This window comes from Triturus cristatus, chromosome 12 (assembly GCF_964204655.1).
Source record: "Triturus cristatus chromosome 12, aTriCri1.1, whole genome shotgun sequence".
Classification (NCBI taxonomy): Eukaryota; Metazoa; Chordata; class Amphibia; order Caudata; family Salamandridae; genus Triturus; species Triturus cristatus.
Genome location: NC_140595.1, coordinates 5,113,035 through 5,139,637, shown reverse-complemented (window position 1 = coordinate 5,139,637; position 26,603 = coordinate 5,113,035). Strand labels below are relative to the sequence as shown.

The window sequence follows — 26,603 nt, the reverse complement described above, 5'->3', positions numbered from 1 at the left end:
TCCCCCCCTTTCAATAACCTGAAAGGACTTATGCCCGTCACTGAATGCGGAGTGATCCGGTAAATCCACAGCTTCTTCCTGACTACGTCTAACCAAGGTTCACTTGACCTTTGTGCCACCTGAACACTGTCTTTGAGAACTCTGTTAAACCGCTCCACTTGACCATTCTCCCTTGGTTCATATAGAGACGTAGTCACATGTTTGATGTTGCACATATCTAAAAACTCCTGCATCTCATGAGATGTAAGTTGTACCCCATTATCCGTTACAATTATCTCAGGATACCCTTCACGAGCAAAAACCTCCCTAAAGAAAGTCACAATAGTCTGAGTTGAAATATTAGCCACAAACTTAACCTCAGGCCATTTGGAATGGTAGTCGATCATGACTAAAGCAAAGCGAGCACTGGGGGGCAGATTGCTAAATGGTCCAGAAATGTCAAAAGCCACCTTCTGCCAAGGGAACACTGGCCACACCACTGGCTTAAGCGGGGCAGAAGAGGTGTGAAGCATCCTATCACTATTAATGCATTCTGGACACTCCCTAACAGTTCTATCCACCATTTTGTCAAGGCCCGGCCACCAAAAGTTAGCCCTAATCAAACGCTTCATCGAAGACATACCCAAATGAGTTTGGTGTGAAATAAATAAAATTCTCTTTTGCATGGCATTCGGAGGAACGATCTTACCCCCTTTGAAAATTAAACCATCACTTTCCTCAATGTCAGCAGATACCCGACAAAAAGGAGCAAGATCGGCGGAAACCTCCTTTTCCTTAGGCCACCCATTTTTCACACAACTCAAAATTTCCTGGTACAACGGGTCTTTACCCATTTCCAATGTCCATTCACTTTCTGACAATTTTACAAAATCCTGAGATACAAAGTCTTTCAATGTTGCAACTATATCTAAATCCTGTTCAATTGAAGAAACACAACCATCACCACACGGTAACCTAGACAAAAAATCTGCAGTTACATTGTTTCTACCCGGAACATAAGCAACTTCAAAATCATACTCCTGTAAACGGGATGTAAGACGAGCTATGCGGGCAGTGGAGTTCCAACCACCCCCAGGAGATAAAATACCAACCAGGGGTTTATGATCGGTTCTCAGTGTGAATCTGCTTCCCCAAATATAGTTGCGAAAATGCTCAATCGCCCAGACACATGCCAAAAGTTCTCTCTCAATAACAGCATATCTTCTTTCCGTTTCAGATAAGGTCTTTAAAGCAAACGCTACACACCATTCATCTTTACCAGCACATTGGCTAAGAACCCCTCCTAGTCCATAAAGACTGGCATCTACAGTGATAATGCATCTTTTGTTGACACAAAACGACCGTAAAGTAGGAGCATTAACAATCTCCTCTTTAATACATTTGAACGCTGCATCCTGTTTTTCTGTCCATACAAACTCAGACGATTTTCTCATCAATTCTCTGAGAGGTTCCATTTTGGTTGCAAAATTTCGTATAAACTTACTATAGTATTCACATAACCCTGCAAATGACAACAATGTATCCTTATTATCAGGAGCTGGTGAATTTATGATTGCATCTACCAAAACCTTTTTCGGTACCACACCTTCCCCAGAAAGTGTGTGTCCTAGATATTCCACAGATTTACAGAAAAATTTGCATTTACTGGCTTTGAGTGTTAACCCATATTCACTTAACCTAGAACAGACTTCTTTAAGATGTAGAAAATGCTCATCATCATTTTTTGAAAAAATCAAAATATCATCCTGAAAACATTTCACAAAAGTAGACAAGTCTCTGAAAATATGATACATAGCTCTCTGGAAAACAGAAGCGGCCGAAGCCAGGCCAAAAGGCATTCTTTTGAACTGAAAAAGACCATGTGGTGTTATGAATGCAGTGTAATGTCTAGAATCCTCTGTGAGTTCAATTTGATGATAGGCTGACCGAAGGTCAAGAGTGGAAAATACACATGCTCGATCCAACATACATAACATCTCATTGATATTTGGAAGAGGATGACAATCCACAACTAGGTTAGTATTAAGAGCTCTTAAATCAACACACAACCTAATACTTTTATCCGGTTTAAGGGCCAAAACAATGGGAGACACCCATTCCGAGGACTCCACTTCCTCAATAATGTCATCCTTAATCATGGTATCCAACATGTTTCTAAGGTCTTCTCTGATGTTGATTGGAACACCTCTTAGCTTTTGTTTCACAGGAATAGCACTCAACTTGATTTTGATCTTGTGTGTGAAACCTTTGAGCTTCCCTAACCTATCTGAAAAAACATGAGGATACATCTGTGAAAAATCAATTGTAGACACAGATAGAGCCAGTACCGAAACTGGTTCCTTATCTCTGGGATTTAACATAATACCTAGCCTGGCTTGGTCACGCCATCCTAGTACATTGACACCCTTAAAGGTAATATACAATTTAATGATGGTGGAATTACCTTTGAACTGAATAGGTACTTCTTTGTAACCAATGAAATCAATTTTAGAGCCATCAAAATTGAAAGCCAAAATATCCGGCTCGCATAGAGATCCAAAATCCACAAGATCTCCCAAGCACTTTGAACAATACTCTTTGGTAATAATTGTCCAAGGAGAACCAGAGTCTGCCATGAGTTCCAAGTTTTTTCCCAAAATATCAACAATGCACTTTGGCGAACCAATCTTATCTACTTCCGACAAATCAAAGGAACTCTGAATTGAAGCCACCACACCAGACTCTACCCCTCCAAAGGAACAATCATTAGGCATATTCTCACATGCAACGCAAGAAATTTTTCCTCTTCCAACATTGGAAGAATCTGAATTAAATTTCCTGTAATCAACTTTAGGTTTGGATACATTTTTGCACAATTTCGAGAAGTGCCCAAGACGTCCACATTTATTACACTCCTTACCTATAGCAGGACAATGCGGAAATGAAGCTATGTGATCCGCATTGCCACACCTATAGCAATAAAATTGTTTAGACTTATTTTCATTCTTGTAAGAAGGACCTCCTTTTGAACTAACTACACTAACCTCATTTGAAGCGACAGATTTGGTGTCTTTATCAAGAGCTTTAATCCATCTATCTGATTGTTCAAGAGCTTTAGCCGTACTAATCGCCGTTTCCAAGCTAGGGTCACCTAAAATCCACAACTGTTCTTGAACCTTTTTACTCTTAACATGCACAATTATCTGATCTCTGATCATCTCATCCGTCATGAGACCAAAATTACAGTGCAAGGATAACGCACGCAGAGCAGTGAGAAACTCATCAAAACTTTCACTGTCTGCTTGAGCTCTTGTATAAAATTTAAACCTATTAAGTGCGACACTAGTAGTAGGTTTAAATCTTCCCTCAATACGTAAAATGGCCTCATCATAAACATTGTGATCTCCACCAGATCTAACAGGCGGAAGAGTTCTGAAAACTAATTGTCCTTCTGAACCCAACGAATGAAGAAAAATGTTTTTTTTTCTTTCGGCCGACATGCGTTCTCCATCGATGGCCTTTAAAAAGGTAAAAAATTCCTTCTTCCATCTTGTCCAGGGAATTGATGGTTCACCCTTGTCCTGTAGAAACTTAGAAGGCGGATCAAATTGCATGTTTACAAAAATGAAATAGTGGTTCAACTTTATAAATGTATACTACATTGAACCTCAACGTGTATTCTTGCAAAATTATGTCTCACTTTACACTAAATACCACCCACAAAATAAATTACTAGAGCTATTATTATCCTTTTCCTATCTTAGAACTGAAAATGAGGAATAATAAAATTTCATCATCATCATCCCGTAGAATAAGTGTTAAAGTCACGCACACAGGTACCTCACATAAGTAAATGTTCTTTTTTCAAAACGAAGACTTGAAACGAGGAAAAAAAACAAGCAAAATAAGTCTCTCCGACAAAAGGCTTCTCTTTTACACCTTGTTACACCAAGATGGCCGCCAGCGTGATTACGTCACGCGCAGCCAATAGCAGGCTTTAACACTTCACGTTTTGTACCGCGCGCATCGAATCAGAGGGGCCCACTGTAAACTAGTATGCTTCTGTTTATGGAGCGTCTCTCACGGTATCCCAGATACCAAATGCACCGTAGTCACTCTTCTCGTGCAGCAATGACGTATCCTTGTGACGTATCCAGGACTTGTATTTCCCAGGAAAATGAATAAAATTCAGCCGCTTGTGGATCTCCCCACCTTCAAACTCCGGATTTTCGGGAACGGCACGAAGAGAATCCAGCGATGCAAGGAGGATGTTCCCCACGTCTCTATAACCATAAACAGCGTGGATCCAGATGAAAGCTGCAGCACACCTGTGTCTCGTTTATGTAGTGGCAGCAAACACCTTCCACAACTCGTCGCCAATTGTAAAATCCAAAACTCCAGGAAACAAGGTAGTTATAAAGATTGTATCTTTATGTAGAAAGAAAGAGACACAGCACTACAAGCTACTGGTAATACACCAACTGTCGACCCCTGGAACATGGAACACAAACTGTACCACGCAGGCACTGTGTTCCATATTCCAGTGAGCCCAGATTACATAGCGAAACAGACAAGCTTACATAATACAGAATGTAACAGAAGGTATTGTAATCATATACACAGGGTGTTTCGTGTTACTAAGGTGGCGCCTCAAATAAAATGTTACCAGTTACACTTTGCCCATGCCTTTTTTAAAGTACTCTCTCAAACTGCTTTATCCCATTTAAAGTTCTAGAAAGCAACCCTATGCATGAAGGCCCAGTTGCCAAAGTGTTTCTGTGCATGAAGAACATTTGCATGCACTTCCATTTCTACCCATGTCATGCGTGCCAACAAATATATTTACCAAAAAAGAGGGGGGACCAAGGAGCTAATTAAGGTCCAGTGTCCGTGCTCCTTATACTAATATTTTAATCAACAGGAGGACAAAGTTCCTATGCCAGGGTGCAAAAAGTCACCCGTGCAGTGAAACGAGAAAAGAAGAAACAGTGGAGAAGAGAAGAAATCCTAGGTATAGAAGACCTAAATTTGAGAGGGAAAGTCATTCTACATCCTCTGCTGCCCTCACACACTCCAAGGGGTGTTATGCTTCATCATCGGGCGTTTCCTCCTCGTAGGGCCGGCGCTGCAATTCCCTATGGGTCCCCCGGAGGGTCACTTTATCTGAGATCTTTTAGAGGATTGCCGGATGGTGCATGAGGGTGTGTGGGGAGTGGGTCATAAAGAGGGAAATAAAAGTGCATGCAAGTGTGGTAGAATGATAAAAAATTATTCAAGGGTAAACATGCAGCGATAAGATTTAATAGTATACCCTTAGCAGTCCAAAAAACTGCTAAAGATTATTGACCCCAAAAGCCTACTTTGCCTGTTTGTCAATATTCAAGGCCTTTCTTCAAATGCCGACATGTACATACATGCCAGACTCGGCACAAACGTGCTGCCCATCGAGGTGCCCTGCGTCTGGTGGTAGAGTTGTGTGTTATATTCAAAGAAGTTTCCTGTTAACGCTAGGGTGGCACAATCTAGTATGAACGCCACAGGAGTGGGAGAAGCCCAGTTTTCATGGCTTAGAGCGTCCTCTATCACTTCCAGAGTCACTCCTTGTGGGATGTTTATGTGGAGGGCCTCAACATCCAGGGTTATCAGAAGATCGACCTATTCTGGATGTTGGACCCCTCAAGTAACAAGTAGGACATCTGTGGTGTCTTTTACAAAGGATGCAGTTGCCCTTGCTAGCGGTTGAAGGAAGTGGTCACAGAACCTAGAAAGAGGTTCCAAAACGGACCCGATCCCTGAAACAATTGGTCGACCGGGGTGACCCCTTATGGATTTTGGGCAAGGTGTAAAGGTATGGGGTCTTGGGGTCTTTTTTCACGAGGAAGTCTGCCTCCTTTCTAGTTATCCATCCCTCGGTCTCAGCTGAGAAGACCATAGATGAGATAAGGGTACTGAGTCGGGGAGTAGGGTCCTCTCTCAAGGGAGTGTAGTTGCGACGGTTACTTAGTTGCCATCGGCATTCCTTTTCCTACTCCACAGTGGACATAATGACCGTGGCCCCACCCTTGTCTGCCTGTTTGATTGTGATACTGGTATCATCCGCCAGGGCCCTGACGGCTGATATTTCACTTGAGGATTAGCTGTGAAAAGGAGCCCGTTTGGACTCCTCTATGTAGGAATGACCACGAGACCTGTGGAGGTCTGCATAACAGAACACAGAAGTAATTTCAGATGCCGCAAGACCAATACCAAAATGACTGCACATTTTGAGCAACATAAACACTCCCCTGACTCTTTCAACGGGACGTGCTCGAAGCACATCCAGGGATGACAAAAAATTCCCTATTCTGCATCGAACAACGATGGGTACTGAGGTTTGCCTCAGACAAGGAAGGATTGACTGAGGATATCCCTTGGAGTTTGTTGACCTGAACCTACCTGAATGAGGCTATCTTCATTATTCATTAACCTGTGCCACACCGATCATGAATATGACAACTCCGATTATATGTATCGGTGATCCGTCATTTACATCAATACCCGACATGAAAAACCTCCCTATGTAACATGTTTATTGGTAACATCCTAGACACTACGAGTGATGAGGCACACGACATTGTCACAACCAATGCTATCATCCTGTAATCCCCCGTGGTATAACTGAATGCAGCGTTCAGACAGCGAGCAACATGGGTTGATTATTAAGACTCATACCTTTACACCCCACACACTGTGACATGAACAACCTCCCCACATGTTTAGTAGTGACATCCTATACACCCCCAGTGATGAGGCTCACGACATTGTTACAACCGATGCCACCATCATGTAATCACTCGTGGTGTCGCTGAACGCAGTGTCCTGACAGCGCGCAGTATGGGTTGATTATTTTGATTTATACCTTGACACCCCACACACTGGGACCCAAGAATAGAATAGAATAGAATCATACTGCATCTGTAGATGTTGTAGCACCCAGGATAATCTGCTGGGTGGCTAAATACGAAAGTTCCCAAAGGCAAGACCTAGTGGCTATGCTAATGCTTGTTTATAAGTGCATGTCTAGTGTTCCTTATACGGTCGGAAAGCCATCTTTTAAAAAACTTACTGCTAATCTGCATCCAATGGAAAGCCACACCCAACGCTGTTGTTTGAGAACCTCTTTTAGTGCACCCAAATACTGTAGCAGTTTTGTAAATCATGCATAAGTTATATTGTATGTTAAGTGTTCTCCCCATTGCATTTATGTCTTAAAATGCCCAGATATGTTTTCATGAGTAACAATGTTGAGGTTTTTAGGTCTCGGCCTGGCAAAAAGCAGCGCATGCGCTGCTCTGCCATGCAGAGGACTTTTGGAATCGATACGATTCCTGCGTGCACGCGGGGAGACAAACAGGACAAAAGATGTGCACGCGGGGATTGGATCCTTCACTGCGGCGTGATACACTGGGGATTTTTTTTTATCGCCACCAGTAAAGGCAGTCCCCGCATGCAGATCTTCTGTCCGTCCCATGACGGGCCGCGCGCGCTTGATTTTATTACCATGACCACTACGTACATACGTTTTATGTAGAATGCGCCGTGCTTTGTTTCACCACTGCGCCCATCAGCTGCTCGCATGTGAAGGTTCTACTTTCCAGTCCTTTCTGTAGGACTGTCTGTAATAATGCTTCACACTTGGGTGTTAAAATGTCTCAGTAATTACCCTGGGTTTGGGAACCTATTGTGTTTATACTACTAAAACGGGACGAACGCAATTGTGCGAATCAACAAGTGGGATTAGTCTGGCTCTGCATCAAAGATCTTTCGCCGCACGTTAACTCATGCTCACAATCGAGGTTATTATTTCTCCTTTGAGCAGTCTACGTGTACCTTTAAATACCATTCATAATATTACGATGCGTTATAGCTCCTGGGCTGCTTCCCTCGCAAAGGCGCTTCCGGACGGCCTTGGTATATTGATATTTACCGCTGCTGTTCAAAGCTGAGGGCTCTTTTGTTCAATTTGGGTCCCAGAGTTTCTGTTCTAATCCCGTCCCTCAATGCTGGAAATAGTGATCACGAAAGGCATCAGAGCTCAGTGTCCAGTTGAGTTACATCTTTTCAGATGGTCTTATTTAGAGGAGGGGGTTTAGAATCCAACCCCCCAAAATGTGCTACATAACTCATAGCCCCTATCCATCCCCAAAAACATCTTCTGATGACGGTCTGCGCATGCGTAATATGTCTCTAACAACTTACAGTGCCTTCCTGCAAAGCCGTCAGGGAAAAAGAGGCCACCCAGGCTGTGATTTGGTGGGAGGGTAGAAATGCCTCGACTCATCTCATGGTATATTCATGAACAAGCAGAACTGTGGGACATGTGTCTGGGTACTGCTTCAAGTGCGTGGCAGCCTGAGGGTACACACAGCTCGGTCGCCCTTGGCATTTATCTCAGAGTCAGCCAGTGCCACCAGATGAAAACTCTTGCCTCGTGGGCGCACACTGTCACATGCTTCTGTGTGCATTAAATATATCGAAAGCATGCTTTACTTCTCAGAATCCTTCCCAATAAATGTTCCCCCATCTTCTCTGGTGAGGTACCCTGCAGGACGTTAATTCATCGACGACTCTCCCCGATAGCCTGCCCCTGACGAAGCCTTGGCCTCTTCCTCCTGGGGGCAGTGGGTGTTTCCAGCCAGTGTCCAGCTGATCAAGACAGGAGGCTGAGGGCAGAATTCAGAGTGTGTTCGAGGTGGGAAAGGCAAATATAAAACTCATCAATAAATAAATATGCTGTCGCCAAGGCTTTGACCAGACTGGTAAGCGCGCACGTGTGTGTATCACCTTTGTGCATGTGTTTGAGCACTGACACATTGGTGAAGAGAGGGGCCCTCGGCCCAGGGGGGCACTGACTGCTGGGGTCTGTAGGACGCAATGACGCAGGTAAGTGTCGGGGTGCCAGGCAGGCAATGTTACAAGCAGGATTACTCTGTTTCACTCACACATTTGGCTGTAGAGGTGTTGACTGTGCTGCCCCTGGTTGGCATGAATGGCGCATGTCAGTGAGCGGAGGGGGCACTACGTTTTTGGGATGGGGGGGGCACGGACAGCCTTGAGAAGAGGGAAAGCACAAGCCGAACCAACTAAAGATGTAAATCAGAAAACAAATGTCATAAAAAATACGATAAAGAATCACAAATTTAAAATATATATTTTTCAACCTGTCTTGGTGTTTCCATAAAGTGCATAAATTCGTCTCACTGATTTGAGTGACATTTATTTAAAGAAATGCTTTTTTATACTTGAAAAATTCAAGATTACTCCCATGGCCGGGTGACATTCGCGCAAGTTATGCAAAATGCCAACCTGTCATGTCCTCTTTCTATGTAAGCAATAATATTGCTAAATGTGAAACAAGATGTTATAGTTACTATATAGAGGAGAGGTTTGTGCAGTTTAGACTCCATAGAGTCACATCCGTCTCTGTTCCTTAAAACACCAAAGCAGGGCCAGCATTAGTATGTGCCAGTGAAGCCCACGCCCAGGGCGCCGACCTCCAGAAAGGTGCTGAAACGTCAAAAAGGTAAGGACCTCTTTATCTTCCCTTAGTTCAATATCCTTTGGTTCTCAACCCACAGAAAGTGTACAGCAGATATGTAGGGCGAAATATACGCTCAATGATGACTTTCTCACTGTTTTAAAGCATCTCTGGGTATATCTGACCTGACGGGGGCATTACCCAAGACCAAGTTTACAAACCCTTGATTGATTGATTCTTTGAGTGATCCGAGGCAGAGACTGATCCGGAACTGCCCCCTCCCCTAGCGCCTTTAGACCCTCATGGTGAGTAGTGCGCTTAACAAACCCTTGATTGATTGAAGATCTGTATCTTCAGTGTCATGGGCCATCGGCAGCAAAGATGTCACAGCACATTGCAACCAATCACTAGATTCTAAGAGCATGTCATCATCCATTGCTTTTATTAACATTCTTTCTTGGGGTATATTATAAAAAGTGAACAAAATACAAGTGCAAAATTTTCAACAAAGTTCTAATTAAACTCCTTTTATTTTCTACTTCTTTACTTTTGTTACAATGACAGCACGCCCTGATTTAGCTTTAAATATCTTAAGCTAAGGCGTGGGTGTCGCGATTTTTACAAAAGTGAATAAATATAAAAGCAACAATTTGCAGGGCAGTAGGTCTTGCATTACTGAATATTTGAGCTATTGGCGTTGCATTACTATTACCAACGCCAATAGCTCAAACTTTAAGTAATGCGAGACCTGTTGCATTGCAAATGCTTGTATATTTCCATTACAAGCACTGCTAGTAGAGCGCCAGAAAACAGTCTAGAGATGTAGTGCAAGCAAATTAAATGGGTGCGGGCTATGAATGACAGCTTCCTGTCTTCAGGAAATAAAATATTGTGTTCACCACTTTTACCAACATAACTCCCACACCCCGCAAAAGTGAAAAGCATTTAGGGGCTTAAGGCCAGTCATTCACATCATGTCAGAGTCTAAAATGGGCTGAAAGATCACCATACCACTGACTTTCTGTATTGGTGTGTACCTCAGTATGTATGTTTATATGTGTTAATGTTTAGCTTCTCATGTGATCCCCTACGACCTCTTGTAAAGTGTGTGTTTATTTATGTGAACGTGTGTGAGCTTGTGTATGCATTTGTGAATGGATTATGTGTTTTCATCCACCGGTGGAAATTAAAGCCTGTCCACATTATTGAGTGTGTGAAGCAGAATTTTTTTAATGAACTACATACCATTGGAATACTTTAGTAATTGAAATTGTTGAGAGCGTCCACTATGTGAAAGTTGATATGCTGCATGGGTCTGAATTTTGCATTACTGCTGTAGAAATTGAATGCAAGGGTTTGTGACTAGAAAAGGTTTCACGGTAGGTGGACTCTGTGAAAGAAAGTGGATTGTTTCTGAGTTAAGTTTGTGTATGTTGATAATTCTAGTGTCTATTTGTGAAGGCTAGGTGGTGTGAGTGTGAATGTTAGAGAAAGGTTTGTGGGTGTGAGTTGGTTGTGTGTAAGCAGAATCATTTTATTTCATTTCAAGCTTTATTCGATTTTAAGATAAAATCATAAAAGCACATAATACAAACATTTTTTTAAAAAAATAAAACAGTCAACAACAAAAACTTATTCGATCATAGAATCAAGATACACAGCGCAGTTCTCCCAAAGGTAATACTGGTGAAGCGGGACCCGCGAAGCAGGTCCGGCGAACAGTTAAAATCAAAGGCAGGTCACCAGTGGTCAGAGGGCAAAGAGCAGCAGCAGGGCTTCCTCTTCAACAAAGCGTCCCAGTGAGGAAAGGCAGGCAGACTCCTTTTCACAAACCGTGTGCAGGGGGCGGGGCTGACAAGGAGAGCGGGCCAGGTGTTTTCAATCGGCCAGGCAGGGACTCCTGGGACACGGAGTCCCTGCTGAAACGCTCGCAGCCCTGCCCAGTACCCCAGAGCACCACAAGCCTCACGGACACAGCGCAGTTCTCCCAAAGGTAATACTGGTGAAGCGGGACCCGCGAAGCGGGTCCGGCGAACAGTTAAAATCAAAGGCATGTCACCAGTGGTCAGAGGGCAAAGAGCAGCAGCAGGGCTTCCTCTTCAACAAAGCGTAAGCAGAATCAATGCTTGGGCATCTGTGAATAGGATGAGAGTAAATCAAGTCTTGGTAGAAGGCATGTGTGAGCTGACCGTGTGAGTGCACTACGTACACAAGCCAAGGGTACGCCTCCTATTCTGTATGTGCCAAGTCTGTGTCACAGTAGTGTGTTTGTAACTGGAGTGTTTGTGTGTGCTCACGCACGTGAGTGCATGGAAGTGTTTAAGCATGACTTCAATTAATGCAGTATGAGAGAATATGTAGGTGGGGTCTATTCATATGTTGAGTCAAGTGCATGTTTGTGTCCCTAATAATATGTTGTATGTGTAGAGTGTGTTTGAATGGGGCAGGTGTGAGGGGAGTTTGCTGGTGAATGACTGCATCATTAGCAAAACAACTGTAGGTAAATAAATGGGTGGATGAATAGACAGACAGGCGAGCATTAGAAGCATGTATGGTCGGGCGGACGGACCAGCAGACAGAGTTTAAGACAGACAGACAGCAAGATGAATGGACAGTTACATGGACAGACACAGAAATAGTAAGGGAATGACAGAGGCGAGTTGTTCAGCATAATGAACGACTAATTCAGAATAATCATATATTATGGTATGCGGCCCAAAGAGTACAAAGACAATTATTTTTGTAGCTCGGGACAATATAATACAAGCTTTGAAAATGCAATAGGTCTCGCCTTGATTAAGTTAAAGCTATTTGCTTTGCTAATGGTATTGTTTAGCTAAGCAAATGGCTTTAACTTAATCAAAGGCGAGACCTATTGCATTTTTAATGCTTGTTTTATGTTGCATCTATCAAAACCAATGCTATGTTGTGTTGCTGGATGTTAATGTAATTTTGACAATGTTGTCTGTTTCAGATAAAATTTCAAATAAAAAAACAAACACTGTGGCAGTGTAATGAAGCCTATGAAAAACAATGGGAGAGAAAGGGTTTTTTTTGGGGGGTACTCCTATTCCCCTTGGACAAATATTTAGCAAACAAAAGAAGGAGTATGCCCTCTGAGGTCAAATGATACCTCCAAGTTTAAGAGAGGTGTACTGAAAGGGACAATCCTTTTGTTGAAGACCCCTCACTCACCAACCTAGTTGGTGACATGCTTCATCATCGGGGTCCCACCCAGAGGCCGAGTGCCATCTGGGTGTGCTGCGACACCTGATTACAGTGGAGCTGGTGTTATTTGTGTGTGCAAGTGATTGTAGTGTTTTAAAAAATGGTCAAGTATTTAACTCAGTAGAAAATATTTAATCATAGAGCACTTGATCAATGTTAAAAGAGTAAATGGGGATACCCTATAGGGTTAAATTGGCCCGTGGTATCTAGTAATAAAGTGTGTAGTGAGTGAGAAAAAATATATATATATGTGTAGTTGGTCATATATATAAAAAGGTCAGGTCTACATGTTTCAACCCTGGTGGAGAAAGTCTCCGGGTTTTCTTCAGGACCGAAGGTGATGGTGCTAACCAGGGTGGTGTACACGCGCTAAGGTGTACCCTGCCCTTGGTTAGGAGTAAAAAAAAATTCCTACTGAAAATCCAGTGGGAATAAACCTGTGGAGGAAAACAGAAATAAAATATACATTGTATTTATATTCAGTAAAGCATTGTTGATTTCAGGTACCTCTCAATCACTAGAAAGTGATACTATGCCGTGGTTGTGAAGTTTAATCGGCTGATCCAGTCATCCACATTATGGTGAAATAGTGTGTATGTGCTCCATTTGTGGAATATGGCTTGCATCCATCAAAAGTGCGCTTACACCTTGCTCCAATCATACACTGTTGTTTCCAACAGGTGAGAGAGTGCATTCACACGGTAACTTACCGGGGTGCACGTGAATGGCGCTGTGATGATCAGGTGACTAACATCAAACATTCGTGTTGTCACTCCGTGTGTCCACCAATAGTCGTACTGGTGATTGTGTGCACTTACACGATACTATGCGTGGCGCACGTAAATAGCGACGAGTGATCAAGTGAAAATCACAAATGTCATTCGTCACCAATGAAAAACGCACCGTGCCAGTATTCAATTTATACCGACAACTGGTTTAAAAAAGGTTACAACTAACTCGCATACTCTACACAACAACACTCCCGAAACAACCGTGCAAAGGGCGTAAAACATGAAAAGGTAACTCCAAAGTTGGGCTTACTGGTAATGCGGGGAAAAGATGCCTCGAAAATGTCGAGAGCACGGACAGAAAGATCACCTTCAATCTGCCGGGGAAAAGACGTAGAACATAAGTGGACCGAAAGATCGATCCTAAACGATGCGTGGTGCCCACCCACGAGAAGTACATGTCTACTTACATGGTGAAAAGGAAGATCAGCTATTTCGCCTACAACCGTGTCCCGCCACCGCGTCCCGAGAAATGCCCGGGATGCGGAGAGGAACCAGTGGGGCGTGTCAAATACTTCCTGGTTGCACGCGATTGGCTAGGATTCCGCCAATAGCAACATAGTTAACATGTAAGGCCCAATGGGTGGAGGAGTATGTGACAGCCTAAGATCGGTTGTGAGTGGGAGAGCGTTATAGGCTTAAAACGAGGGGTGTGTGCTGGCGTAATAGACTATGTGAGAACACACGCATAAAGCGGTAGGCTTCAGAAGAGGCAAAGTTCTAACATCAGGTGTTTAATTGACGGAAAGCTTAGCGTCAGTATTAAGCTAAGGAAGGAATTGAAAATAATCCTCTCATAGGGGACATATAGGTTAGTGCACAGTAAGGTAATAGTAGGTGTCAATACCAGGCGTACTTATCCTGATTTAACCCACACAAGACAACAGATATATCTATCGTACTTATATCAATCGATCCAGTATTTTTGATCCAGTATTTTGAAGGGGACAGAACTAATTTTCAGATGGAAAAGTATTAATTCCGTGCCAAAGGGAAGGTCATCTACTTGGAAAGAACTGAATTCCATGGGATATTATCGTTCAGCCCTTTCTTATGAGTGGAAAGTCTGTACACCCAGCGTTGCTCTTTTTCAAAAAGTCTTTCCTGTGATTTTTCTCCTGCTGTAATCTGTTCAATGACAGTCCATTTTAGATCGTTAGTTGTATGACCATTTACTAGGAAATGTTCTGTTAGTTTGGTCATTGATTTCTTGCATCTGATTGTGCTGCGGTGCTCGCAGATTCTTTGTTTGATTTTTCTGGTTGTCATTCCCACGTATTGTAGTTTACATGGGCACATGATTAGGTATACTACATTTGTACTATTGCAGTTTGTGTGAGCTCTCAAGGTCCATATTTTTCCTGGTTCCAGGTTTAGAGTTTTGGTGTTCTCAGTGAGATGACATACACTGCAATTGCCACATTTGTAATGACCGATGATACCAGGTAGACCCCATGCATTCAGAACAGTTGGTTGTTTTTGCAGATCCGTCGTTCTTGGGCGTGTATTCACCAGAGTGTCTTTTAGGCTCCTGGCTTTCTTGTAGGAAAACAAAGGTTTTTCCCAATTGAAGATCCCAGTATTGAGGATTTTCCAATGTTTATTGACCGATTTTGTTACTTGGTTTGAAACACTATTATATGTGGTTACACAAGTTAGAGGTGTGGTACCTTCTTTTGGAGGTCTGTTTTCCAGAAGTGCCGCTCTAGGTTGATTGCGCGCTCTTTTTTCGCATTTATTGAGGATCTTCTCCGGATAGCCTTTTGATTCAAGTTTCTTAGTCAAGTCAAGGGCTTGTTTTTTAAAATCATTGATTTTACTGCAATTACGTCGCAGTCTTAAATACTGGCCATACGGGAGATTCTCTCTCAGAGGCCTAGGATGAAAGCTTTCAAATCTCAATAGATTATTTTTTGCTGTAGGTTTATAGTGGGTTATTGTCTCCAGGCGATCCTTTTCTTTCCTGATCTCAACATCTAGAAAGACCATGGTGTTTCTATCTGTGGTGTGGGTGAATCTCAGGTTCTGGTCACAGGTGTTGATCCACTGACAGAATTCCACTAGGATGTTTTCCGGTCCTTGCCAAATTGCAAGGACATCGTCAATGTACCGTTTCCAAAAAGAGATGTATTTGAGGAAAGGATTCTGCTCAGTGAATATGAATTTACTGATTTACGCATATAGACAGCTTCAACAAAAAATGGGGGGTCCCAATTATACGCACCTCCTGAGGGTAATGTCTGCCCAAATTCAACCTACACTATCATACGGACTAGTCACTTGGCTCGGAGGTGAGGCCAAAATTTTAAACGAACTACAGAATAAAATCTACAAATCTGTGTTCAATCTGCCTAAATCAGCATCTGCGGCTCAAGTCCGCCTTGAATTTGGCTTACAAAATCAACACTTTCGCTCAATGTCAAGGTTTGCAAAATGGTGTCATAAACTTCGGCTAGCCCAACCCAAGTCCATGGACCACGTTTGTTGGCAAGAAATAAGCTCCCAAAACAGAGAGTCTACCGGAAATTCTTGGGCAATTTACCTGAACTCCTGTTTGCACGAATTAGATCTCCTAGAAACTTGGAACAAAGAAATCGAACATACTACTTTCTGTAAAATAGCCAACAGAGTGGCAAAAAGGAAATCTTTATTAGAGGACAAAACTATACTGGCTTCTCGACGCCACGCTTGGACCGTAATCTCTTCCTACTCTTATCAGAAACAGCAGACCTACTTAGCAACTCACTTTAGTCAACACTTAAAAAAAATCTTCATAGACTACAGACTGGGTCTGCATTATTCTAAAGATCTAAGACCGTCGTGGAAATATCAGAATGAAAGTCTCCAATGTAGACTATGTGGATACCATAATGAAACCCTAACTCATCTGTTTTGCGTGTGCCCAGCGCTAATGACACTGAGAAGGAAATACCTACGTGCTATTTGTCTCAATTTGAACATAAAAACATGCCGGCAAGCGATAATAACTTGGTTGAGTGGCTCCTCTCCCACTTTTGCTTGCCGGGGACTCAAATTCATGACAGAAGCTAAAAAACTACTCCCGGGCAAATGAGCGGCCCTACACTTTAACTAAAGTGGAACACAGTGATTAAGGCCGGACACTCTACCACGTGATTACACCTTAAAACGTGTTAGACTAAGAATTCAAAAACTATAAGTTATTCTTCCGGGGACTTGTGACCTGGTTTTAAAAAAAAAAAAAAAAGACAAGACGAAACAAGTAATTTATGATCGCAAGCTTTACAATTGTTTTTATTAAATGTGGATTGTAATAATTTTTATTAATTATGCAATAAAAATTGACTGACTGATAACAGATGCACTGTGCTCTAAGTCGGTATCTTTAACATAGTCACTGCCACGCGATGAAAGGGACTGAGCGAAGTCCGGAATAACCACGGCCTCGGTGCAAAAGCCAGGCTCCATGAGGCAGGTTACAACAAGCGTTCTTCTCTTTGCAAGACGTGCTTGCGTCATGACGTTTTAATATCGTTACAATGAATATTCATGACCATGACTTCGGCTAGCTAGACACCGTCGGGCGGAAGTGCGTCAGCGCGTTACCGTTTACGAGGTGGGCGAGCGGCTGCTTATAAAGAGCGCGCGCAGTGGATTCACTCTTCATTCGTGATCTCTCGGTTCCTGCTTTCGTGACTTGTGTTGGTTCATTTCAAGGTATGGCGACGGGGTGTCTTTAATGATTGTTTGCCAAGGGGCAGACTTTAACGATTGTTTGGCGAGGGTGTGACTGGGGGGTGTCTCGCAGTTTTTGCCGCTGCAGAGCTTTTCTTTAACTGTTTTGTTTTTTGATTTTAGACCCATAGTGCTCCAAATTTGTAACTTCTTTACGTAAAAACGTTGAGCGACGTTTACCGTGAAAAGTTTAAATTCCGTAACCGATAGCGCGCCCTGCCTTTAAACCTTTTGCGTAGCCGTCAGTAACCGTCCTCTGGTTCCGGCCCTTTGTTTTGCGTAGGCCTTTACTAACGACTGCCTTGGCTCTTCCCGCGCCAACATGGCGGGGGCGGCTTTAGATCCTCTATTGTTGTCAGTGACTTTAGCTACCAACGACGAAGGCTTTGTCCAAGCCAAGATGGCGGTCTGTTTTGTTCTGCGTGCTGAACGTAGTGCGACAAGATGGCGTGCGTGGTCTGGGCGCCATCTTGGACAGCTCGGGGCTGCGCGGCCGCCATTTCGAGCGGGTGGGGAGTCTTGGGCGCGCGCGCGGCCCGTGTCTGATTCTTAAAACGCATCACAAAGTTTGGTATCCTTTGCTTTAAAATGTGAGTGTTCAAAGCGGGTGGCCCCGGGCGCTCCTCTTTGTGTATCTGCTGTATTGTTTATGGGGGAGGGGTGGTCGTGAGGCGCTCGGAGGAGTAACCGAACTCGTGTCTTGTGCCCCCGCAGCTCGCCATGAGTGACGACGGGAAGCTGTTCGTAGGAGGCCTGAGCTTCGACACCAACGAGCACAGCCTGGAGCAGGTCTTCTCGCAGTACGGGCAAGTGGCCGAAGGTGAGCGGGGCCGTCTATGGGGTGAGGGGGAACCGGGGGCGGCCTCCAAAGCGCGGACATTAACTCTCTTCCTTCCCCCTCCAGTGGTGGTGATCAAGGACCGCGAGACGCAGCGTTCCCGGGGCTTCGGCTTCGTCACCTTCAAGGACACGAACGATGCGAAGGACGCGCTGCAGGCCATGAACGGCGAGGTGAGCCCGGCGGCATGAATGGGGTGGAAGGGGCAGGCTATGGACGGGAGGTGAGCTCGGGGGTATGAGCGGGGACAAGAATGGAGGGTGTGGGGCAGGCCATGGACGGGGACGTAAGCCGCTCATGAACACGATGTGAATTGGGGGGGGGGGGGGGGGGGCAAGCCATGGACGGGGAGTTGAGTCCGGGGTGTAGGGCGTCCCTACGAGGGGGATTGGTGTGGTGGTGAGTGGGGCCCCAGAAGTAGACCCGTGCCTGGCTCCCCAACGTAGTATTATGGCCTTTACCTTGCTCTGGGTGTCAAACTTGTACTAAATGCTCATTCCTCCCACAGACCCTCGACGGGCGGCAGATAAGGGTGGATCTGGCCGGTAAATCCTCGGGAGGAGGCCGAGGTGGCGGCGGCGGTGGATACAGAGGAGGCTTTGGCGGTGGCGGCGGAGGACGCGGATATTCCAGAGGTTTGTGTTGATCTACTCGATGGGATTATTGGCTGGGGCTCGATGCTGCTGAGCTGTGCACCCCAGTCCGGCGGGCAGCCGGCTTTGTGACGGGGCCCTGATGTGCTGCCAGCACCACCAGCTTGTTTGGGTGTGGTAGCGGGAAATATGACGTACTCCTACTGGTACGTGCCAGTAGGGTGGGCTGCCAGTGTCCACCTGCCCTGATACTCATTCTAATCTCCTTCCCATAGGTGGTGGAGACAGCTACGGAAGAAGTGGAGGATATGGCGGCGGCTCCAGAGACTACTATGGTGGAGGGTAAGCACTGGACTCGTGTACCTTTTAATCGTTTCAAGCTTGGTCTGTGGCCTGGTGTAGGAATACTCCTTTGTGTTGCCACAGTATGATCTGACCCTCCGTCTCTCTTTAGTGGCAGCGGTGGCGGCGGCAGAAGTGGAGGAGGTGGAGGATATGGCCGTTCCAGCGGATCCTACTACGATAACTAATTGGTAAGTGGCCGTTGTGATCTCATGCTACACTTCATCCCCACGTACCGTTAATGCATGCTGGCTGGGAGGTTTTTCTCCAAATCTGTGGGTGGTAGGTCTCCTATTTAATGCTTGTGATTGCGTTGACTAAACGTACGTTTGTTTAAATGACTTTCTTTGGGTGTTTGGGGGGTGTAGTTTCCATATGCTCAGAGGGAGGGTGGTTATTGTTAAATGCTGAATGTATTGCTGGAGTCTTTACAACTTTGTGCCTGCTTCTTGTCCTCAGCTCGCAAGTAAAAAATCTTCCTGACTCGACATCATCCTTCCAATGGCTGTATTTATAAAGATTTTTGGAGCCTCGCTGATTCGTTCTCGTAAAATGCACCTGCAATATTTCTAGTGTTCAAGCCTGTCAGATACGATATCAAGTTTTTAGTTTGCCTTTTTTGGACTTGTGCCCATCACAGATGTAGCCAGGGTGGAGATGTTTATTGCAAGAAATAGACGTCAAAAGTTCACGTTTTATAACATTCCTTTAATATAGCGAGGTGCGATTTTGGGTCATTGTACATAATAAAGCGAAGTCTCTTGGTATTCATTGTCGAACTGAAGACAACTTCTCGTGTATCTTTTAAAACACGTATTGCTTTTTTTACTGGAAGAAATGCATATTGAATTGTTGTATTTGAAATGGTTACAGAAATCTTGTATCCCGTTTTATTTGGCTTCATGAAGCCCATTAAAAGACGCTCTGAAAAAAAAAAACACGGTTCTGGCATTAACTGGATCTTCTTAGATATGTTTTGCTCATTTAAGTGTCCTGCCCTATTTGGTGCTCAATAAAAGCATCTGCAGTAACCCAGGCTGAACTTGAGTAAGGTGGTGATGTCTGGCCTGTCCCACTAAAGGGGTTGCCAGTTTGACCATCTGGGTTAGCCCTGGAGCTGTAGACAACCCACAAACCTACTTTAGGGAAAAGATTAGGCTCGTAATTCTCTCCAGTCCTCTCCGGGCATTGTTCTATAGAGATAGGCCATTGGACACCCCTCAGTTACGCCCCAGAGGCGTCTTGTATAATCACCATAGAACAGTAAATGGGTAATGCAGGACGGGCGTGGATGCTTTAGACTTCAACGGTTCACATGACGATTTGGCCTCCAGTGATGATGCCCTTGACTAGCTCAGATGTGCACATAGTCCTGTCATTAAAGGTAATTTTTGTTTGTCAGCATCTATTTTGTAATTTCACAACCTTGCTGTAGTAGACGTTTTTTACTGCTTCTATGGCCCTAAGTCGCTGGAGCGCCACACGAGGGTAAGTTACTGGATTTAGTGGGCTGTGCGAGGGGTGGGGTGGTGGTACGGTAGTGGAGTGCCCCCTCTCGTGACTGTTCTATTTGGCTGGTTTGACTGGCACTCTTGGGGCACAGCCTGTCGCTGGTGTGAACCCTGTGCATGGAAGCTGCCAAAAAAAGTAGGTTGGTACGGCGGCTGTGGGACTGCATTCGACCACCAGCCTACTACTGTACGTTATCCTTGAAACATGCGGGTAACTGATGAGGGTGCTGCGTAAACGAAGCGTCATGTTTCATGGGCTCGGATTAAAGGTTTTATTCCTGTCCTGGTAGAACTAGCAGAACTTGCTCTTTACTGGACAGGGGAACCCCCCCCCCCCCCCCCCCCCCCACATCTATTTAGAGCGGCCTTCAGGGCAACTCCAAAGCCTGCTTTGTCGGGTTTTAGTGCACGTTCTCTAGGAGGGTCTTTGGGGGGGGGGGGGGGGGTTGTGATGGTGAAAAGCACAGCTTTCGAAGGGCCAGGGTGGGCTGGGTGCCAGGCTTCCTTAATAGTTTTGATTTTGTTTTAAGTGGTCAGTGGGTTTCGTCATAACTATTTGAAGCACATGCAAACGCTTGCCCTGCGTTGAGGCAGATAATGGGGTGGGGGCGGCCTCGAGGCACTCTGAATGCCTTGCAGATTGCTGTGGTTCTTTATCACTGAAACACTGTTTTGTAACAGGTAACTCCCGGCAACTGCCTGCTTCTGAGGATAGCCCCGAAGCACATTGAAGGCTTGGAAGAGGTCGAGGAGTGATTGAAGTCTGGCGTGCTCTGCCACCATTGGAAGGGTAGTGCAGAAGTGGAGTCAGCGGTTACCTCACCATGGATGTGGCCTGCTCGATGCGTCGAAGGGGTGCCTTACTGCTATAGCCGTCGGCTATCTGGGACTTTGAAGCGGGCTGCTGGACCCGCCTATGTGCAGTATGGCTTGTGATGGTTCGAGGGGGTTATCGGAACGTGTTTATCCGAGTATCCTTGTGCCATGTTCCCTTATGGTCAGTGCTAAGGATTTTTTTTTATTGGGGGGGGGGGGGCCATCACCATGTTAGTTCTGGGATTCAGCGGGCTGTGCTGTAATGCGTGCGCCCTTTAGGGCAGGGGAGTGTCTGTGCGTGTCTGCCCCTCATCCATGGTTCGAGTCTGGGTTTCTCTGCCTGTGCGCCACGAGGTGGGGGGTGTGCGGGTAATGCCCTGTGTCTTCCCTGAGCCCAGTGCGCCGGGGGGTGGGGGTGTCCATTGGGTCTGTAGTCGAAGGAACCGGGGGGGGGGTGGGGGCGTGATTTTTATTTTTATATATATATATATATATAAATTTCAAAAAAAGGTTTTGGCATTTTCCTATGAATTGAAAGACTATAGACGTGTGTATTTAATGGGAATTACTTGGGCCTGGCATCCCTTTCTTCAATGCTTTAGTGCGGTTATTGCAAACCACTTCTCCAGGAGTCTCTATGGTCTAATGCACGTTATGAGGCTTTGGTACATGTGCTGTAGTCTTGTTCCCCTAGCGGGTCCATTGTTAAAGTTGAATAAAAAATGCATTTTGGAAAATTCTTTGTGTGAATTAATCAATATTTGAGTATATTTGTTGTCTTTACTATTTCAGGGTTCAAATCATGGAATTTGCTTGGGTTTAGTGACACCTGGCTTGTAATGCCTCGGTGGGGTTAACCCTATTCCATTAATGTAGGAAGGCAACAGAAGTTGAAGGGTCTAATGTCTTTTACTGTCCAATGCTCCCTTGGGGCTCGTGACCTAGTGCATTTGCCTCATGATTCTGCCCTCTGCTGCAAGTGCGCTCTCTCCCTTTGCTGTTCCATGGTGGGCTCTGGTGTGGCACACGAGACTACTTCTTTGTGCACATCACCTTCCAGCCCGAGTCGGATTTCAAAGATGCCGTGTCTGCTACCAGTACGGTGTAGATTTTAATTTTTACTCGCCCAGGCAGCGCTTTTGCAGTCTTAATCGAGACTTGCTGTATTCAGGTTTGGGCAATTTCCTCGCGAATTTCACCCATCTTTCCAATTTGCTCCTTCCCATATATATATTTTTTTTTTAATTGAGCACTATTTAAATCAGATGTAGACTCCTGCATCACTCGCAGAATGCTGGCTTCAGTAATGGGGCCCTTGTTTATATGTGCAATGCGCTCTTTCACTTCAACAGTGGCTGAGATCATCTTCCAAATGATTGTTCTTGCCGTTGTGTTTGCCCACAGAGCACAAGGACATTTTCTTTGTGTATTCACACTAGATAGTAGGGTTCTAAATGCGTTTCTTGGTGTGAAAGATCCCAACATTGGTTTCAGGTTTTCACTGTATTGCAATAGGGTAGCCAGTGTTTACATGAGGTACTGTAACCTGGGCAGGTAAAAAAAAGCATTTATAATGCCAGTAACGCCCAAAAATGCAAGACCTATTGCATTTGCAAAGCTTGTTAATTTATCCTTTCCAAATGTGTTCTGCTGGACACAACTAAGCATCTCCTACCTAGGGGCTGTACTTCCACACACCCAACCCACATTGACATGTTTCTGGTGGAGTAGGGTGACTAGGCGTCCCTGATTTGCCAGGACGGGCCCCCGTTTTCACCATCTGTCCGGGCTGATTTCTAAAAATTTAGCTCATGTCCCTGTTTTGGGAGAGGGTCAACTAAAAACGGGGGAGGTAGTTTTGTTTTACAAAGCAGATATAGTTAGCAGTTGTTCCAAGAAAGCCATTTAATTCACAGGCAAGCTACTGGGTTTCAACATTTTATGTTCTTGCTGTCTGTTTTGTAATACTCTGCTGAGGAGCGCTGTCATTCTGGGCTCGCTTGACGTAAAATGAGAGCCCTATTTTTGTGATATGTCCCGTTTTTTGTTTTTAAAATTCTGGTCACCCTATGTGGGAGAAGCACAAGCCACACTGCGAATAAACCGAAGTATCCAGAGTAGGCTCCTTGCTTCCCTAACATTCACAGCACTGGAGCAGCCAGAGGAGGAGGAAGCCATGGCATGTGGAGGGCGCTGCACCCTGAGAGGCTGAATGTCGGCGTTGCCGGTGCAAGGGACACTTGGTCTGCCACAGTGGCCTGGGTGCAGCAGTGATGGGCAACCTCTAGGAAGCCGTGAGACACAGCACTCGGTGCCAGCTTTCTAGCCACGAGACCCTGGTTTGTTAACTGGGCAAAATCCCACACTTGACTGGTGTCGGATGCTTGTTTCCGGTCCAGGGAGTACCTGCACTAGCAGTTCAGGTTGGACTTTTACCATGACTAGCAGCATCACAACTTACCACCGGTAAGTGCTTTATTGGCCAGCTACACCCTACTCTGGAACCAATGAAAGATTAGTTATGAACTAGATGGTAGAGCGGGAAAAAATTAGTTCTGTTATTTAGATAGGATCGGGGCGGGATGGGTTTGCGTTTACAGGGCGCTTGCCAGCCCTGATGGGATGTGGAAGCGCTTCTTGGCGGGTAGCACGCTGCTACTTGGGTACACAAGATTTGTGGGGAAATTGTAATAGGGGAATATGAAATTAATTTGAGGTAGACATGCAAGTTATTTGTTTTGGAAATGATAGTGGAGGAATAGATGAGGGAAGAATTTTCATTGATATATCGCTTGCTACCCCTGATGAGCTACAGTACTTGTCGGCGGGTTACCTGCGACTCTGCAACTGGGTTTAAACTGGAATGCATGGGGCGCAACAAATAATGGATTTAGGCCCAGATCTCTACTAGGTTCAGCGTTTGACATTGTTCTGCGTTGTATCAATTGTTTTTGCATGTCTTGTAAGTGAAACGCTCTTCCTGACTTTCTAATTCCCTGCATACTGTGGTGCCAAATGGGCGTTAAGGTAGCGCATGGTGTTGCCTCCAGTCTGGGCAGAAGCCAAGTGACTAGTAGGAGTACTGGAGCACCTCATGAAAAAGACACTGGCGTCGGTATGGATTTATTAAGACAAGATTCCAAACTGGTGTTTTCAGTGAAAGCCATTAGGTAGCTGGCTTATTCGCAATGACCAGCACTTATGGCTTCCTGAACACTCAAAATGTAGCAATGGAACTAAACATTTCTGGCCTATCTAGCCAGACGGCCTTATGGCTCTCAAATGTGCTGTAAGGGTGCATTACAAATAGTATGTCCAGTGTGCTTGGACATTGCACACAGGGAGTGGGCAATGCCATGTTTTCAGTATAGGTTGCTTCATATCGCACAACGTGCAGTGGCAGTCTGCATGCAGTTTGTGTGTCGTTTCTTAGGGTGCCATAATACATCCTGTGTCCCAGGGGTACCAGTTATCAGGGTCTCAAACTGGTGATGAAGCCCTTGCCAATTGGTTTACAGTTGAGCATCTGTGCACTGGGGCCCAGTGCACTACCAAATCCACTTCGGTACCAGTGGTCAAGAAGTGCAGGGTGTCCATGTCAAAAAGTGGCACTTTATCACAAATTCACACGATTAAGACCGTGGGAATGAGTTGCCGCTTTTCGAAAACATTTTGTGGGAACAGCATCCATCAGCAAGGCTTTTTGTTTTGTGTGCCCCCCCGCCTCATTATCTATGCTCACACTCCTCCCTCTATGGCCTTGGATCACCCTCCTCCAAGATGCGGCTCCCAACGTTTTGGCGCGTTTGTCAGAGCATTTTGCTGACAACTGCTTCTTTTCCCCTTAATTATGCTCCTTTGAACAAAATCACGTCTCATATTTAACACAAAGGTATTAAAGCCTTATAAGTGAGCAAAAGGAAAGGTTGCATTCCTTTTTGATTTTTTTTTTAATGGGGTAGATCAATTTGTTTCCCCCGATTGGCAGTGTTTTGAGCTGATACAAAGACTGACCCTGGTCCCCCAGTTTCAAAGCCTGCAGAGCCACATCCTCCCCACTTCAGAGAGGTTTGTACTGGCACCTTCATTTCCATGAGAGTAAGCATACTCTATTTTTGCTCATAAGGTACTCCCCTCCTAAATATGCAGAACTGGCACACATGCCATACAAACATGGAACCACATCAATGTTAACATTCTCTTCAACCGGTAAAAGTAACACCACCTCAAATGAAAACCAGAGACTTGCATCTTTGGCAGAAAGTCGCAGCTTACAAGACATCTTTCAGGTAATCGTGATGCATCGTGGTAGATATAGCAGTATCTGAGCTGCAGCAGAGTAGCCTGTTTGTTCCACTGCCAGCCCCCCCCTTCGTATTGCTTGTTACTGTAACCAACATTGCTATAGCCCAGTTCTTGCTTCTCCCCACAGCTTTGGCAAAGTCAATAGGTCAGGCATGTCAATTTCTATAAGCCTTGTACAACAGTGCAGAAAAGTCCTGTAATGCACCCAGTGTTAACCCTGTCATAGCGCTTTTTTTTTTTTCTTTCAGCCGTCTTGCACAGCAAGCGGCGCTGCTGAGAAACTGGTAACTCAAATGGCCAATAGATCTTTTATAGCCAAGACTTATTGGCTTTGCCAATGTTTGTTTCTTTAGAGAGCAATATAGCCTCCTGATGGACAGACAAGAAAGTAGCCTCCCCTGTGGGCTGTACTTGCACTAGAGGTTGGTGACCTGCTGAAAGGTCAATCCTGGCTCTGCCTCATGCCAATGTCTTGCTAGAACCATGAGCCACTAGTGACCCAAGCCTTCGTGTGCCTTCTGCCTGCAAGTATTAACATTCCAATTACAGTGTCTGATTCGCACACAGTGAAACTGGAAAACCTGGAATACTCGCAGCTTCCCTGCTTTACCAACTTCACACTTTTATGGGCCCTTTTTTATTTTGTCAGTATTTCATACAAATGCACCTTCAAACATTCGAGTTCAGAATACCAGCTGTACAAACACCTATAGACTAACCATGGTAGGTGGAATTAAGCAGCAAGGAAGGGCCACATTATGGGGGCAGGGTTGATTATATGCACCACGAAAAAGCAATTTCTGTGATAGGATTGCTTCATTATTTGTATCATTTTTTTTTTTGTGTTGACACTAGGCATAGGTTGCACTTCATTGGTAGCAGTTGTATATAATTCCAGTAGCCCCTAGCTATAGCAACACGAGCCCCATCCCAGGGTTACCTGAAACTGCCTCTCAGTTAACTAATGGCAGT

At 44.8% G+C, this 26,603-nt stretch overlaps 2 protein-coding genes across 3 annotated transcripts in view; one reads left to right on the top strand and one right to left on the bottom strand.

Moving 5' to 3' along the window:
* LOC146772140 (uncharacterized) overlaps positions 1 to 26,603 on the bottom strand; it is a 306,827-nt gene that overhangs the window by 219,657 nt on the left and 60,567 nt on the right. The gene's annotated exons all lie outside the window — the stretch shown is intronic.
* On the top strand, positions 17,071 to 22,065 carry LOC146772141 (cold-inducible RNA-binding protein B-like). 2 transcript variants are annotated; one of them, XM_085638599.1, is made up of 7 exons: positions 17,071 to 17,208; positions 17,941 to 18,046; positions 18,131 to 18,237; positions 18,573 to 18,699; positions 18,933 to 18,999; positions 19,112 to 19,190; positions 21,192 to 22,065. In XM_085638599.1, exons 2-6 carry the CDS (start codon positions 17,947 to 17,949, stop codon positions 19,185 to 19,187), a joined length of 477 nt encoding a protein of 158 aa, XP_085494725.1. In that variant the 5' UTR covers positions 17,071 to 17,208; positions 17,941 to 17,946; the 3' UTR covers positions 19,188 to 19,190; positions 21,192 to 22,065. The 2 variants fall into 2 exon arrangements, with proteins under 2 accessions (XP_085494725.1, XP_085494724.1); XM_085638598.1 differs by lacking the exon at positions 21,192 to 22,065 and adding an exon at positions 19,459 to 19,937.

Bases quoted from the DNA above. Each gene is read 5' to 3' on its own strand.
- LOC146772141 (XM_085638599.1), top strand. From the start codon at position 17,947: ATGAGTGACGACGGGAAGCTGTTCGTAGGAGGCCTGAGCTTCGACACC. The intron at 18,238-18,572 runs GTGAGCCCGGCG...TTCCTCCCACAG, and splicing joins TGCAGGCCATGAACGGCGAG to ACCCTCGACGGGCGGCAGAT. The intron at 18,700-18,932 runs GTTTGTGTTGAT...TCCTTCCCATAG, and splicing joins AGGACGCGGATATTCCAGAG to GTGGTGGAGACAGCTACGGA.